The sequence below is a fragment of the Setaria italica genome, chromosome III, assembly GCF_000263155.2.
Source record: "Setaria italica strain Yugu1 chromosome III, Setaria_italica_v2.0, whole genome shotgun sequence".
Classification (NCBI taxonomy): domain Eukaryota; kingdom Viridiplantae; phylum Streptophyta; class Magnoliopsida; order Poales; family Poaceae; genus Setaria; species Setaria italica.
In genome coordinates this window covers 11,942,375-11,958,644 of record NC_028452.1, presented here as the reverse complement: position 1 = coordinate 11,958,644, position 16,270 = coordinate 11,942,375, and the positions used below count along the sequence as shown (strand labels likewise).

Below are 16,270 nucleotides of genomic sequence, written 5' to 3'. Positions count from 1 at the left end.
GGCCACGCCGCGGAAGGAGAAGTGGACATGCACGGAGCGCGCCAGGTCGGCGAGGCGGACGCCAACGTCGCGAAGGTCGTCGCAGCCGGGCGGGGAGTACGGGCTAATGCTAGTGAGGTGGAGGAACGACGGCCCCTCGGGGTGGGCCTGTGCAGACGAGCCCGTGCGGTGTGGAGCAGAGGAGGGAGAAGGGAAGGGAGAAAGGTGGTGGGGTCCACAGGGACAAAATCGTTTTTTTGTAGGGTATTTAACGATTCCCAGATGGAAAATCCAACAGAGTGTCGTATAAGGAACAAAAGTTGAAGTCAGTGTCAAATAAGGAACTAAAATTTTTTGAGAGATAAGAAAGAAACTAGTAGTTTTTCTTGTGACAAACAGGGAATTGTCTCAAAAACAACAAGACTTGATGCATAACCAGTAACTTTTTTCGATAAAGGAAGCTTTCTTAATTTTCAAGGTCATTACATTGAGATGATACAACGTCTCGAAAATACTCTTGACCTCTGAATAGCGGGATGCACATAGCCTATAAAATAAAGTAAGATGAACCAAGCACACTAATGACCATCAATCCGTAGACTAGACCGCCACCCATACGCCTGGGTAAAAAACTCCTTGACCACCTGCGTCAATTGTGTGATGCCGCAGTAACCAATTCCTGTGAGGCTGAGCCAATGTATAATCGAGAAGAATTGGGAGCTTGCCTATAAATGAAAGCTTTACATAAAGCTTCAAATTGGGAGCGCCTGCAGAATTCTTGCTCTCCCAGGAGTGCGATAATATGCTAGACTCTCCTCATATAGCATTGGAACCAGGGGCGAAAGGTTACAGCTCATTCCATTCAGCTCCTCAGATCGGTCTATGGAGTGCGACAAATTCTTCCCTGGCGAAGTACTAGAACTAGAGGGCTGATCAAGTGGCATCTGATCTCCAGCTCCAGGGCACAGAGTTTGCTCTTTCCATTTTAGAAGTGGCACTTGATCAAGTGCAATATAGTTTTCAACTTCCCGCTTCAATGGATCGTAGAAACCTAGCCTCCTACCAGTATTTAGTAGGATCCTCCCATCTGTTGGGTCAATAGCCCAAGGCACCACAATATTTGTTCCAAGGGAATAGTCGAGGCAGGACTTCAAGTAGATTGTATATGATCTATCCCACTGACCATGCTCCCATGTCCACATGCATAACTCATCTCTAACTGGGTTTGCAAGAACAGCGCACAACACCCCCTCAAGCTCTGCTACAAATGCGCGGCGAGGGCTTTGGCTATCCCATGATCTCGCAATTCTTGAAGGGCAAGGGATGACATCAAACATCCTTGTGGCAATGTTGAAAGAGACAATGGCCCGTTCATGATTTAGACCCAACCTTGGTTCGCTCATCCAGTATAACATCCCTTCCAAATAGGCAGAAGGCATGTCGTTCACAGGAAGAGGAGGTGGAGGGAGCTGCTGGACGTTCCGAGAGTCACAGTCAGTCACTGAGCATGATAAGTAATACCGACGAGATTGGTAGTCCTTAATGTGATAGAACATTTCCACAATAACATGCTCCTGTGTCAATGGGTTGAACCCCAACCCCACATTCTTATTGCCGACTGCGAAAGGATGGTGGTCTGGTTCAACAGGATTAACATGTCGTTCCAAATCTTGGTGCAGCATCAGCCCTTGGTTCCTGTACTTCCTGTGGAAACCAAGACATGGGTTGTACAGATAATCCCTTTTTTCAGTGCTGATCAGATTCAACCCGTGGAAGGCTTCGAGCAAACAAACTTTGTGTCCAGCAATGCGCCTTGATCATCAGATGCCTGTTGAAGCCATTTGTCCAAGGGAATAGAACTGAAGCCTTTTTCTCCAGTGAGTTTGCCAACAAGCATGATCTTCGGCCTTCTGTCCACGTTCTTATGCAAAAAATATGCATGACAAAAGCTGTCACTCCTGATCAAGCTGTGCCACTTCTGACAGACAAATTTGAAGTTCAGAGCTGACTTAGCCGGGAGTCGGAGAAGGATCTCTTTAGTCACCTTAGCCATGGGAGATGAGAGGGCTATCTCTTCTTTTGTTCTGTACACCGGCACTAGGGTCTCTCTAAACAAACTGAATCGAATATCACAGGGCTCAATTCGATGACATGTCTCAGTCTCCATGGTTGAGTGAATGGTTTCTAGAGTCCTAGACATGGTGTCATACGTAGAAACCTTGTGCCTGGATGTTGCGATGATTATCTTCTCACTCGGTTTGCTATCGCCAAAGGAGCCAATGACTTTAACAGCCTTCGACCCAACAAAATCTCCTGCCAGACAATTCGATTAGATGACTCAGGGACAGTGACCATTCACCGGAGCTGTAGTCCTCGAGCTTCCAGATCTCCAGCATGCTAGGCCAGCGCCTCAGAAGGTCTCGGACCATACACAAGTGGCCATCAAGCACTACCAAGTGAGATCCCGACACCGAGAAAGGCGGCGACCGCACCCAGCTAAAGGTCTCACTTGTGACAGAAAACGATATGACGGCTGCCCTCGGCTTCTTGGCCTTGCGCCCGTCACTGATGAGGCCGGGACTAGGCGCAACAGCTGCCGAGCGCCTGCAGCTAGAGGTAGGTAGGGTTTGCGGGGGATTCTCCGCTTGACGAGCTTGCTTGTTCTATAGCATCTTGATCCTGTTTGCAAGTCGCAACCGAATCGAACCCCGAAGCCCAATTTCGCCGCGCAGCCGGCCTGCATGGGATTCAAAATCTTTTAAATTTATCTACTATATCAGTATTTTTAAAAAAATGCTCGTCCATTTGAAGTTGGACTGGGCCCAAAGCCATAATAGCCCATGTTTGACCTTATTTCGGCCTGCACGGCTGTGCTGAGAAATTTCGGAATCGAGCTAGAAAATGGGAAGGCATCACTGGAACAGGAAGAAGGGCATCAAGCGCCAGAGGCGGCCCAACGAGAAATCGGAAGGTGACTTCATAAAAAACAGCGCGTTTGGGCTGGACTCTCGCTACACTTAGCTCGTCTTCTCCTGGGATGAGCACCAGAAATTTCCGTAGCGGACGCGACGAGCCGACGACACGACAGTACGACGATTTTATGGTGTGAGGTGACCGACCGGTAGGAAATTCAGAGGCGCCCACCAGACCACCACTACTGTACTGCCCGGTGCGCCTCATGTGTCGCAAAACGTACGCCCCCGGAAGCAACGGGGCGGCCATCGATCAGTCAGTCTATCATCCCCGGCCGCTCGCGGGGGCAGAGGCCGACGTCTCCGGCCCGGCTCGTTCGTGTCGGAGAGCGACGGCCGGCGACCGGGATTACAAGTTTTTGTTTCGCTTTTCCTCGTTATCCAACGTAGAAGTTAAGCCACCGGCGGTGGTGGCCGCGGGAGCGGATGGAAGAACGAATATGCTCGTGGGTGGCGGTGTGGGTCTCAGGAGGTCGGCAGGAGAGACGGGGAAAACGGAACCGACCAGGACAGTCGCGTCGCGTCGCGGGTGGCGGTTTCTGGGATCATGGGATTGATGCCCGGCGGGGCCTTCACTTCGGCGAGCGATCCGATTTCGCGGTGCGTTTCTTGGAGGACGACGTGAAAAACCTGTACACGGGGATCTACTGGAGTGGTCAACTTCGTTGCTGAAATGAACTTCGTTGCTGAAATGAAATCACGGTGGCCACTACGTACTGATCCACGGCCATGGCCTGGTCATGTCACGGACAACAGCGTGGCGTGGTTAGTGGAGTAGTTGGAGGATGAGGGCCTGAGGGCCATTGTCGATAGCGATCGATTGGATTCCGTTTTGTTGAAGATTTGCAGGATGTATTTGAGTTGTTCACCTTTAGAGAAATCAAGAGTACTCCTACACCGACATCCTCAAGCTTGAGTGATCCGTCAAAATACATACCCTAATGCTCTGGACGCTCTGCTGGCGTTGGTAGTTGGTTTTCCCGCCACTCTGCCCTAAAATCAACTAGTGTCTAGGACTTGATTGCGGTCCTCGACTCGACTTGAAATTCAGGGATAATGCTTCGAGTTCTAGTATCCACTTAGATATTCTTCCTGTTACATTCCGATTGTGGAGAATTTCTCCTAAGGGGTAGTCGGTGACGACAGAGATGTTGTGCTCCTGGAAGTAGTGTCGTAGTTTTCGCGATGTGAGTAGTATTGCATATAGCAATTTCTAAATTGGCGGGTATCTAGTTTTGGAATCCGACAACACCTCGCTGACGAAGTAGATGGACCTCTGTACTTTATATACATGGTCTGGTTCTAGTCTTTCAACCACGATCGCCGTGCTGAAGACGTTAGTAGTTGCGGGATATAAAGCAACAAGTCTTTGTTGGGGTTTGGTACCGTGAGGACCGATGGCTTTGATACGAAGTCCTTTAACTATTGCAGGGCTTGATCTGCCTCCTCGGTCCACTAGAATTTGTCTTGCCGCTTGAGTAGTTTGAAGAAGGGTACGACCCTTTCTCCGAACCTTGAGATGAATCTATTGAGAGCCGTCATGCATCCGGTCAGCTTCTGGACGTCCTTGATGCATGATGGGGCATGCATGTCAGTGAGGGTGGAGATCTTCTTAGGGTTAGCTTCAATTCCTCGGTGACTGATGATGAACCCGAGTAGTTTCCCGGAGGGTACACCGAAAACGCATTTTGTCAGGTTGAGTTTCCACCGGAATGCTTGCAAGCTTGCGAAAGTTTCTTCCAAATCCACAATCAGGTCGTCAGGATTTATGATCTTTAGGTTGTTGGGATTTCTGGTCTTTATGACCACATCGTCCACATACGCCTCTACGTTGTGGTGTAGCTGCTTCTTGAAGCACTCCTGGATTGCCCTTTGATAGGTAGCACCTGCGTTCTTCAGCCCGAAAAACATTCTTGTGTAGCAAAAAGCTCCATATGGGTTGATGAACGCGGTCTTAATCTGATCTTCTTCCTTGAGAGCTATCTGGTGATAGCTCGAGTAGCAATCGAGGAAGCAGAGTAGAGCACACCTAGCTGTGGAGTCGATGACTTGATCAATCCTAGGGAGCCCGAAGGGATCCTTTCGACAGTGCTTGTTGAGGTCCGTGTAGTTGACACACATTCTCCACTCGTTATTGTTTTTCTTTCGCACCAGGATGGGATTGGCAAGCCACTCTGAATGATAGACTTCTTTTATAAAGCCCGTCGCGAGTAGTTTGGCTAGCCCTTTTGTTTTGGGTGAATCGTCGTAGAGTAGCTTTTGGATCCACGTTTAGCAAGTGCTCGATCGACTCCCTGGGCATCATGGCATATCCGCTTGGGTGGCCTGAAGGAAACTGACGAGCGTGCTTTCCTATTTAGGATCCAGCCCTGAGCTAATCAGGACCGTCTTGGAGCTATCACCAGTTTCAAGGTCAATGGCTTTGATGTTTACTTCACTTGCTAGCTTGACCTTCGTTGTCCCCGACTTCTTTTCTGGGATCTCGAGTTTTGATGGGGACAGTTTCTTGGATGCGATGAAGACTTGCATCATTAAATTTGGTACTTGAGTAGTTGCTGCTAGCTCAACGGCTTTTGTGTCGCAGTCGTACAACCTCTTTAAGTCTTCGCGGAGGGAGAGTACTCCCTTGGGCCCCATCATCTTGAGTACTAAGTACATGTAGTGCAGGATAGCCATGAATTTGGCCAATGCTGATCTTCCGAGGATAGCATGGTACGATGTTTCAAAGTCTGCCACCTCGAACCGGATGTGTTCTATCTGGTAGTGTTCTTTGATCTCAAAGATAACTGGTAAAACCACCTGAACAAGGGGTACAGTCGTATTGCCTGGGACAATCCCGTAGAACAGAAAGTTTGTTGGGGGTGAGCATATCAGTGATGTCGAGGCCCATGTTCTTCAGTGTCTTGGTGAAGAGTATATTGGGACCACTACCATCATCGGTGAATACTTTGGTGAGTCTGGAGCCAATGACTACTAGTTTCAGGACGAGGGGATACTGTCCAGGGTCTGAGAAACTAGTCCATTGGTCTTTCCTGGAGAAAGTAATTGGCACCTCGGACCATTTAAGGAATGTTGGTGTTGCTAATTCAATGGACATGATCTCTCGAAGAGCGAGCTTCTGGGACCGCTTAGTAGCAGTACCCAATGTGCCGCCAAAGATGACGTTGATGGTGTTGGTGAGTTCTAAAATTTGCCATTGTCACCATCGTCTTCGTTTTCCTTGGCCTTGCCCTTGTCTTTTAGTACCAAATGGTTCCGACAGGTTCTTCATGACTCTTCATAGACTGAAATAATTTATCGCAACGTGCTTGTGGTATGGGTGCCATGGGCACTATTTCTCCAGGAGCTCGTTGATTGAGGGCCTGTCATGATTCCTGCCGTCACCTTTCTTGGCTGACTGTGACATTGCCACGACAGTATTGTCTAGCTTTCGTTTGCGGTTGTGACCTCTTGAGTAGTTATTTTGGTTATCATTGTAAGGACGATCATTGCGGTTCTTGTCGTTGCATTGGCTATTGGTCTGATTATTATTGTGTTGGCCCTTGTTGCGATTGGACTCGAACCTCTCGATCTCCCTGTCTTGTTCATCTGCCCACGCTTGTACCATGATCTTATGATATTTGACATCAGCGGGGCATCTTCTACCAAAGTCCTAGAACATCCGGCGGTCGTAGAGGCCGTTTTGGAAGCAGTCTATGACATCACGCTCTGTGATGTCCACAATTGTGGCTTTCTTGTCAAAGAAGCGACGCAAGTAACTCCGCAGGGTCTCGCCTTTTTGTTGTTTAACTTGAGACAAGTCGATCCTGTTGCCATGACGCTGCATTGCCCCTGTGTAGTTGTTGGTGAATGCTACCTTTAGGTCCTTCCACGTGTCGATGGAGTTCTTACCCAATAATTCGAGCCATGCGAGTGGTGTCGCCTCCATGCAGATGGGGAAGTAGATGACCTTGGTGTCGTCGTTTCCTCCAGCTGCTTGCACTAACAACGAGTAGCATCGGAGCTATTGGACTGGGTTCTGCTTGCCATCGTACTTGGTGATACCCGAGGGTTTGAATTTTTTGGATAGAATTGTCCTCCTCACACATCTGGAGAAGGCGGGGAACCCGTCAGAATCATCCCCTGGGTGTTCGACTTCTTGCTCATGCTCGCGATGCCATTCGCAATGATGGTACGGGAGTCACGACCGGCGTTGATCTTATTGCAAACATCTTTTACTAGGCGTTCAAGCTCTGGGTTAGCCTCACGGTGGCCACAGCCTCCCGAGAGTCCCGCTCGACTACTCTCTGCTCCAGCTTGGCTTGGTCTGGCGCCTCCAATTTGACTTGGTCTGGATGGAGTGCATCTATGGCTACTGCCATGTTGACTATGCTGGGATAGGGTGCGTTGAACTGAATGTATCAGGTTCTGTTGATCGAGTTGTTTGTACGCGCGCTCTACCAATTCAGCCAATTGTCTAATGTACTTGTCTTATGGCACTGTGCAAGTAATGAGATCAATGGATGCGATGGTGGTAAGGGGAGTACGATGTTGACGCGATTGAACTGCTTCAAACACGTTATCCAAGTTCAAGATTGGCAGGTTTGCTGCAAGGTGGCGGTGGTAGCGTTCTGCTCTTGCAGCGTTTCTTGCTTGCCGTCGAGTTCTTTGAGCTTCGATCTCCTCTCCGACAATGTTGGCGGTGAGCTCATTCTACGAGACATCATCCAGGTGACGTTCATGCCGCGAATTTCTGTCCGGTTGCTCTTCTTCTTTGCCCTGTTGTCCAGTGACGAGAGCGAAGAGTTCTTGTTCCAGAGAGTAGCTTTCCGAGCTTGAAGTGATGACCTCCGTGGAGCCGCCTTCTTCGTAGATGGGCATCATAGGAGCCTCTTCTGGTACGGGAGAGTGTCGAGGTAAGCGATGAGGCACGAATCATCGTTCTTGGCGAGAGCAGGTGACTTCATATTGGGCTAGTAGATGAATCTTCCTTGGGAAGTCAATTTGATCACCGGGCCCTTTTGCGGACCTGATAAAGGGGTCTTCTCGTCTAGGTCCGAGTAGTAGTCGAGGTCCTCGATCGTATCCGTGTCGGATTGTGATATGGACAGGGTAGTTTGGTAAATAGTAGCCGCGCTGCGGAGTCTGAACGGGAATCGACTTGAGTAGTTGTCCAATTCACATGATGGCTTTTGCGCCAGCTCGTGCAGGTCAATTCGACTGGCGGGAGAAGTCGAGTTGCACTTAGACTCACCCCCCAGCCTCTGACTAATCCAGAAATTGAAAATTTGCCGAAATTCTCGACAAGATTCTCCAGAGTTTGGCGCTGGAGCTTCTTTGTTTGCTGCTTCTTCTCTGGGATAGACGCAATGTGGCGGTGGAAATTTCTAGCGCTGTCTGCGACACAAACTCAAGAGCCGAAGATGAATGTCACGCTCGCTTTGAACGCGATGATTGGCTTGATGATGACTTGGGCCATCGAGTTCGCCAGTGGATTCTCAACAAGTTTCCCTACCTGGAGTACCAGCTGTCGGTGTTTAGACCCTGGCTTGATGATGACTTGGGCCATCGAGTTCGCCAGTGGATTCTCAACGAGTTCCCCTACCTGGAGTACCAGCTGTCGGTGTTTAGACTCGGCAACCTACTGAGGGGGGTGTCCGAGATAGTGTTTTAGTTAATGGGGCTCGTCGAGATTAGGAACTTGAAGGTGAACACAGACACACGATTTAGACAGGTTCGGGCCGCTAGATTGCATAATACTCTACGTCTTCTGTGTTGGTTGGATTAAATTACTTTGGAAGGGGTCCTTGCCTCACCTTATATTGTCAGGGGTAGGGTTACATGTCAGTTGATTAACAAGAATAATAGTCGAATTCGACTAGGTGAGTCCTACTGTGATTGTTGCGAGTACTTTTCGTAATCCTCGACTAGTTCCTGTTTTGCCACGTAGACTACCTTATATTGTCAGGGGTAGGGTTACATGTCGGTTGATTTACAAGAATAATAGTCGAATTCGACTAGGCGAGTCCTAATGTGATTGCTGCGAGTACTTTCGTAATCCTCGACTAGTTCCTATTTTGCCACGTAGACTACACCGTCCTGCGCCATAACTTCCATATCAGATATGTATCGGTATCCAGCTCTGTATTTATGACCGTTCGAACCTCTGGTGGACCTATAGATGTACATACAGATCCACCTCTCTTACGCTCACGGAAAAGAAAAAGGGTGAAAGAGCCACAAAGGAGGGCATATACCCCACCTTTTCATCAGCGCACGTCGAAGTGCGTAGCACTGTAGACGAGGCTACGAAGTACACGAGCGCAGGCTGTTGCAGCGGGCAGCGCACCCCGCAAGCTACACGCACGGCGCTGAACGTAACCTGCGTTGCGTTCAGTCAATTTCCCAGGCTCCGTGCAAGAGATCGCAGCGCGTTCGACTCGTAACTACTACTACGCGCACCGGCGGCATCATCATTGTTTTACCCTGGAAGAAGCATCATCGTAGCACGGGCCGCCGTGCGATCCGTGCACGCCCATGATCCCATACTTGCTCCAAGATCGGCAGAAAGATCGGCGAAGCAGAGGGGACTCTGACGTCCGAACCACCAGAAACGCCATGCCATTTAACGTCACTGTTCACCCATCAACGCCTCCTTCCTAGGCAGGCAATGATGAACCATAACAGAGTGGAAATCTAATCGGATAGCTTCCAGGCTGCTCACACAATTCTTTTAGAAAAAAAAAACTTCCAATTCTTACAGCTAATTAACAGTCCAAAAAAACACCACTCACACTAGACTCTAGAGATCGCTGACCCAGAATATTTTAGTAGTATTTGGATCCTAACCAGAAGCTAGCTAGCCGATTCCTGCATGGAATGGAAGTATGGAACTCTCTCCGATCTCCTCCGTCGTCCTTGCAGGCAGGCAGGAGCTACTGCTTGCCGCCGCCGCTGAGCATCTCCTTGTAGTTGAGCAGCGAGTTGAGCCGCTGCAGCTGCAGCTGCTGCCGGAACTTGTTGATGAAGTCGTCGGCCCGCGCGTCGACGCCGTGGTCCGCCTCCGCCGGCTCCTCCTCCTCCACGACGCTCGAGCTCGACTTGCTCATCCTCGGCTCCTTCTTGCCCTGCTCCCGCGCCGGCTCCGACCGGCTCCGCCCGTAGTGTGCCGCCGCCTGCTTCTTCTCGTCCGCGGCCGGGGTGGCTGCGGACTCGGCGGCGGCGGGGAGGTCCGGGCCGAGGTCGCCGGAGCGGAACCGGGAGAGGCCGAACGAGCGGAGGCGCTCCAGGACGGACGGCGCGCGCGAGAGCGGCGCCGGCCGCGGGGGCGGGACGTACTCTTCTTTCTGGTGGTGCCGCGCTTGCTGCTGCCTGAAACTGTCGATGAACGCCTCCGCCCTCGCGTCGACGCTCTCGCCCGCCAAGGCCGCCTCCGCAGGGCTCGGAGCGGCGGTCTTCCTCGCCTCGGAGCTCGACTTGGCCATTCTTGGCTTGGCCTCCTGCTTCTTCTCCTTTTTATTGCTACCCTGTTCCCACGCCGGCTCGGACCGGCTCCTGTCGTAGTGCGCGTGCGCTTGCTTCTTCTCGGCCGCCGCCGCCGCCGGGGCGAGGAAGCTGTCGGTTGCTGGAATGGACGCGGCGGCGGGCTGCTCAGGAGCGAGGAAGCCGTAGAGGCCCAGGGAGCGGAGGCGGTACATGACGGACGAGGTGCGCGCCAGCGGGGCAGGTGCCGGCGCTGGCGCCGGCGCCTGCGGCCGCGCCGGAGGCGGCACGTACTCTTCCTGGTAGTTGTACTCCTGCTGCAGCGGCGACGGTTCGCGCCTGAAACTCCCGGTGAACCCCTCCGCCCTCGTATGGGCGGAGTCGTCCTCGGCGACCGCCTCGACCACCCTGGCCGGCGCCCGCGCCACCTGCGCCTTCCTCACCTCCAAGACCGACTTCTTCATCCTCGACGCCGGCGGCCTCCTCTCCTCCCGCGCGGGCGCCGGCTCCGACCGGCTCCTGGCGTAGTGCACCTCCGGCAGCTGCTGCGCCGCCGCCTCTTCCTCCACCGGAGCGGACGCGTCCTGCGAGTGGTTCGGCCCCGCCGCGGCGCCGTACTCGGGCGGGAAGTCGCCGGAGCGGAAGCGGTAGAGGCCGAAGGACCTGAGCCGGTCCAGGACAGAGGACGTGCGGGCGAGCGGCGCGGGCGGAGTCGCGTACAGCGGCTGCTGGTAGTAGTGGTCGCCGTACGCCGGCTGCTGCTGATGCGAGTGCAGCGGTTCTTGCTGGAGGTGGTAGTGGCCGTGGCCGTGGCCGTCGTCGTGGTAGTAGTGTTGCCCCCGCCGGCGGCGCTGCTGGGTGACGCGGGAGGTGAGCGCGATGGTGCCGATGACGAGGTTGACGACGAGGAACAGCGTCGCCGGGGTGAAGTACCCCCGGATCGACGCCCACGCGGCGAGCGGCGCCACGGCGTCGCCGCTGTCCATCTGCCTGGCCTGCGTGCCGGCCGCAAAGGCGCCGAGGCGGAGGATGGGATCAGGGGAACGGCTTGGGGGCGTGGGGGAGGGCGGAAGTTGTGGGGATCGGCGTCTGGTGGGGGAGTCCAACTGTTAAATGGTGGCCGGGGGCGAGGGGAGCGCGCGGGTGGGCTCCTGCTGACTTGGTGGGTGGAAAACGTGGGAATCCAAGTGCCGCCCCTCGTGCCGCGCGAGCCGACCCGCCGGGATTGCAGGCGAGGTGATGCACTGATGCCGCAGGCCGCGGCATCTTCGTATCCGCAGGGACGCGGCGGGTAGCCGGGGACGAGCATGCCTGCATGACACACGGCTTCGTACAGTCTTGAGTACAGTAGAGTCATACTGGAAACAGTGAAGGGTTTGGATTTTGGCTGCCATGCGTCATTTTCCCAAAGTTCCTGCTTGACATTATTTTTTCTCTCCCATGCGACGTTCGCTGCACCCGCACCAGCTCACCTCGTGCAATCCCTTGTGATGTGTCTGTTACCCGCTTCTGTCGCACGGGCGGCGCAGCATGTGCGATCGTCCTCACCCGGTCACAAGCCCACAACCTCTGGTCATTGGCGTTGCCCAACGTCCTTGTGAACTTCTTCACTACCGTGTTGATCTGTTGTTCTCAGGTCGACTTTCCTTAATTAATCCTTGCAAGCCCCCAGGAAACCCCAAAACATTTTACAGAACTTCCCTTACCTGTCAGTTCCACTGTCAGAGTTGAAGATGAAGACGCAAATAGGGTGTGTGGACTAGTACATTTTAATAGGATAGGGTGATTTTCCTTCACCGCTTTGTAGACATAAAAATTCCCTCTGTAATACCAGCCGCAACAAAATGAAAATGCAGGAGGGCCTGTAGCTGTAGACTTGGAGCGTACACCACACATCTCCCTGCTCTATTTGACATTTCTGCGGAGGATGCGACAAACAAAAAACAAGAACCTATGAGCAGATGGCAGATGAGATGCTTCTACAAGACAATCACATCGCATGGGTGGACCGTCCAGCATGACTTGACACACGTGGGCTCCGCTCAGTCTTGTTATCAGAGCATCTACAACAACACTCTCTATTTTACTCTCTATTTAAATTGACAAAAATATTACTCTCTCTCCATATTGAGTTTCTTATTCTAACATACTATCAATTTCTCACTTTCCAAATCCCAACAGCTAGGTTCCTCTTTAAAAATATACACTCTCCATCCACTACAACAGCTTCTCCATTTCGTACTACAACAGTCTTTCCATTTTGCACTCTCCATTCTAAAAATTATTGTGGGTGGGACCCACACTTTGGCAAGGCAAATTGACTTGCCAAAAGCTTACTAAGTTTGGCAAGTGTGAGGGAAAGTTTGGATGGAGAGTCAGAAAGCAACTCTGTTGGATCATGATTTTCTTACCGACTTGGCAAAGCAAGTTGGATAGCAACTCGCTTAGAGTTGCTCTTAATTTTGAACTCACCCGACACGTGCCGTCACGTGCGCTACCTGCTTGACAAATTAATCTGAACTACCCTGCCGGTCAACGATCAACCTGCGTGCTTAATCATCGCATCCGACGCTATCAGGACACCTAACAAGAAGTAGATAAGCGCTGTCGCAATTTTTCTCTCTCCTGACGGTCGCTTTCGCAGACACGATAACGTATCGAGTCCGATCTCGCATTATGTTGTCTTCGCTTGAGAACGAAACGACACGGGAGAACACGTAATGTAGCCAGAAAACCGGTTGCAGCTCAGCTAGCACCTAACCTTTGCGTGTTCTCGATGGGCACAACTGGGATATATAGTGCATCACGAATTCAGCATCTCAACGGTGTACGTACGCTAGCAATCAATCTGCGTGCAAACGACCGATGCACGACTCAACCGGGACCTGCCAATCAAGGGCCACGAACTCCGGCTCGGATCAGGAACTCACATGCGACATGACCAACATCATCCATGGGGGCCACGTATCATCGAGTCTTTGTTAAGTTTAGCACCAACGCCAAAAATTGATGGTGGTAAACGACATATAAGATGAGACTAACCCTACACCGTACTAGCGGCTAAAAGGTCTGTGCTGGTGGGCTGAGCACCCGCCACAGCCTTGAGCCATCACAAATGTCGTCCGTGCTGGCGGGTGCTCGTCCGCCAGCACATGCCGCTCTGTGTTGGCGGGCGACGTTAGCCACCCGACAGCATCTGTGCTAGCGGGTGGTCATGCCACCTGCTAGTACTGTCCCATCCAATATATTATTTCCTAGGAGTTATTTATAATTTATATTTCCCACCAATTGTTAGTCGTTAAATTGAAATATTTATCTCCAACCACATAACAACAAACTTGAATAATAAATAATTCACATTATTCAAAACTGCATCACACATAATATATAATTCACATTATTAAAAATCCAACATTTGGAATAGAGCTATTCTTTGCCGTGCTAATATTAAAACTACTACGCCCATCTACGAAGGTCTTTGCAGTCGTCCGCCATCAACACACCATCTTTATCAAAGAATGCTCTATCCTCGTGACAAATCTCGTGTTGGATGAATCTCGCCATGTCCCTGCAAATGTTGTCAATTTGTTTGTCTTCGAGCTTGGCATCGTGAGTGTCGATCCTAGACATTTGCAAGTATACAGTAAATGAAGATTAGGATGTATTACCATTAGAAAGTTAGTACATGGCAATGTATAAGAGATTTACGTCTTTGGGGTTCGTCCGGTACCTCCCATTATTTCTGAGGAACTCGCACACGTAATATCCGTATAGCGCAGTACCAAGAGGTTTCTTGTGGCACTGCAATCAAATAGAAAAATGATAAGTTGTTATTAATGACAAGTCTATATTATATAAAAAAACTAAATTTTTATGTTCTTACGAATCTATGATATATTATTTTCATAGCTTTCTTCCTTTTTGGATCATGGTCCTCACCTTTTAGTATGTAAAGCTTGTACGCACTTTGATGATATAAAAATAAGAGTTAGTAATACAACTTAGGTGCATAGAATGCCAACATGCATTTAAGTACTGGCAATGAATGTCTTACTTTTGTATAATACCTATGAATTCCTTGTACCTATCTCTGCTAAATCTGGCTGAGTCGAGGACCACTGCTTCTCCTAGCTTGGGTAAAATAATGATGCAAATCTAGTGATCTCTACATTATATTAAAATAATTTATATTATAGACGGCATTAAATAGCATCAAGTATATATAGTAATTAAAACTAGCTAGCTTACTGAAAATTGTAAGGAGCCATGATACGATCCTTGTTAGCCTTTTCCCTCGTTACTCTTGCAATGTATACGAACACTTTATGCATTTTATCTCTGTGGGCTTTTAATTTTATAGCATTTTTCTCCGCTTATGTTTGTGCTGCTTCCATTTGTGCTTTGATCATTTTCGTCATTTGAGCTTGTGCTCTGGCTCGCTTATTCGTGCTGGGTCTAGGTACGCTGCTTTGAACCTGCCATTCATCAATTCTTCCACCTTCCATTGCATCCTGCAGAATAGGTCGCTCAGGTACATGACATATAAAATATATACATATAAAATATATACGCGTGTATTTAAAACTCGTGTATGCGGTACATATGGACTTAGAAGCACCATACAGTAATGAGATTCATGTCGAGGTGTTGTCGACAGTAAAGTCTGTGTAAATCCTTGAAATCGATCACAATCTGGTAATCGAGAACACCAAGGAAAATCTTAGTTGGGACATGCATGGTGATTGCTCGAATGTCTTACTTCATTGCATTCATGATCCATCCATGCAGCTTATTCAGTTCCCATGAGCCCTCCAGCAGATCCCACCGATACAAGAATGGTTTGCCATGCTCATAATCGATTGAGACTTCATTTGACGCAACCTTTTCCTTTTGCTGAGAGGCGCTGCAAGTTACAGATTTTTCACCAGAAGATGAAGCCTTCTTTTTCAATACGTTTAAAAACATGTCAACTTCTGTTGATGGAGCCTTTTGATCATATGTGCTAACCATAGGAGATACCGCTGGCCTCTAGGGAGGTGGAGATGCCGGCGAAGACGATGTTGTTTTAATAACTTCTAAATCATCTACCCGTTCATCGCCTTGGAGTAGTGATGTCCAATCGTCCTCATTGATAGCTTCTCGGATAGGCGATAGCATTGGCTGCTCATCCTCATGGGTAGCTTCCTGCACATGTGACAGCGTCGGCTGCTCTGTGTCAATATTTGAATCTAGAAGGGGTAGTTCTTGGCTCGGCCATGAGGTTTCTGGCAATGCATTATTCAGAACGATATCTTGATGATGCCACAGTATGTACTAGTTCATCGCATCACTGAGAACCTCAATCCCCTCATTAGTTGGGATGTCTATCTCGCACGACTCATCCAACACCATAACAACTTGCACCCAGGCTTATTCTAGCGGGGGTGCCTTTGGGAACACATGATCCGTTACTGCCATGCCGGTTGCGAGCTCTCGAAACTTATTTTGTTTCCTTCCATAAGGTATAACCAACCTAGATGGTGTATCCACTTGTATGTTGTCAATGGGATACCTCACGTTTGCAATGGAGCCAGCACTACTCGGAGCAACGAATCCTGTGTGGGCAAGCAGCATGGTTGGTTCTGCCTATCGTTGAGCATCGAATATTGTCGGATCAGCAACTGTTGCTAGGTACTGGATGGCCAAGAACTCCACGAACTCCTGCTTGGCGATTTCTCTCATCTTCTCTTCAAGGTTTTTCTTATAATGGTCGTGCTTCCTGTAGCTTGCTTGGTCGTTGGGGAATGCTTTACCCTAGGGTAATGTTGATGACATCTGTCGAACACGCCTTGAGTGCTCCACGGTTTCGATCGCCCTGT

General features: G+C 50.1%; 2 protein-coding genes across 2 annotated transcripts; both read right to left on the bottom strand.

Annotated features, from left to right (window-relative positions):
* Nucleotides 1–731: 731 nt before the first annotated feature.
* LOC101781191 lies at nucleotides 732–1,661 on the bottom strand. Its single transcript, XM_022825217.1, has one exon. It carries the CDS (start codon nucleotides 1,659–1,661, stop codon nucleotides 732–734), a length of 930 nt encoding a protein of 309 aa, XP_022680952.1.
* Nucleotides 1,662–9,523: 7,862 nt separating this feature from the next.
* LOC101763756 (neurofilament heavy polypeptide) lies at nucleotides 9,524–11,756 on the bottom strand. Its single transcript, XM_004961305.4, has one exon. The coding sequence runs from the start codon at nucleotides 11,396–11,398 to the stop codon at nucleotides 9,866–9,868; it is 1,533 nt and encodes a 510-aa protein (XP_004961362.1). The 5' UTR covers nucleotides 11,399–11,756; the 3' UTR covers nucleotides 9,524–9,865.
* Nucleotides 11,757–16,270: the final 4,514 nt, after the last annotated feature.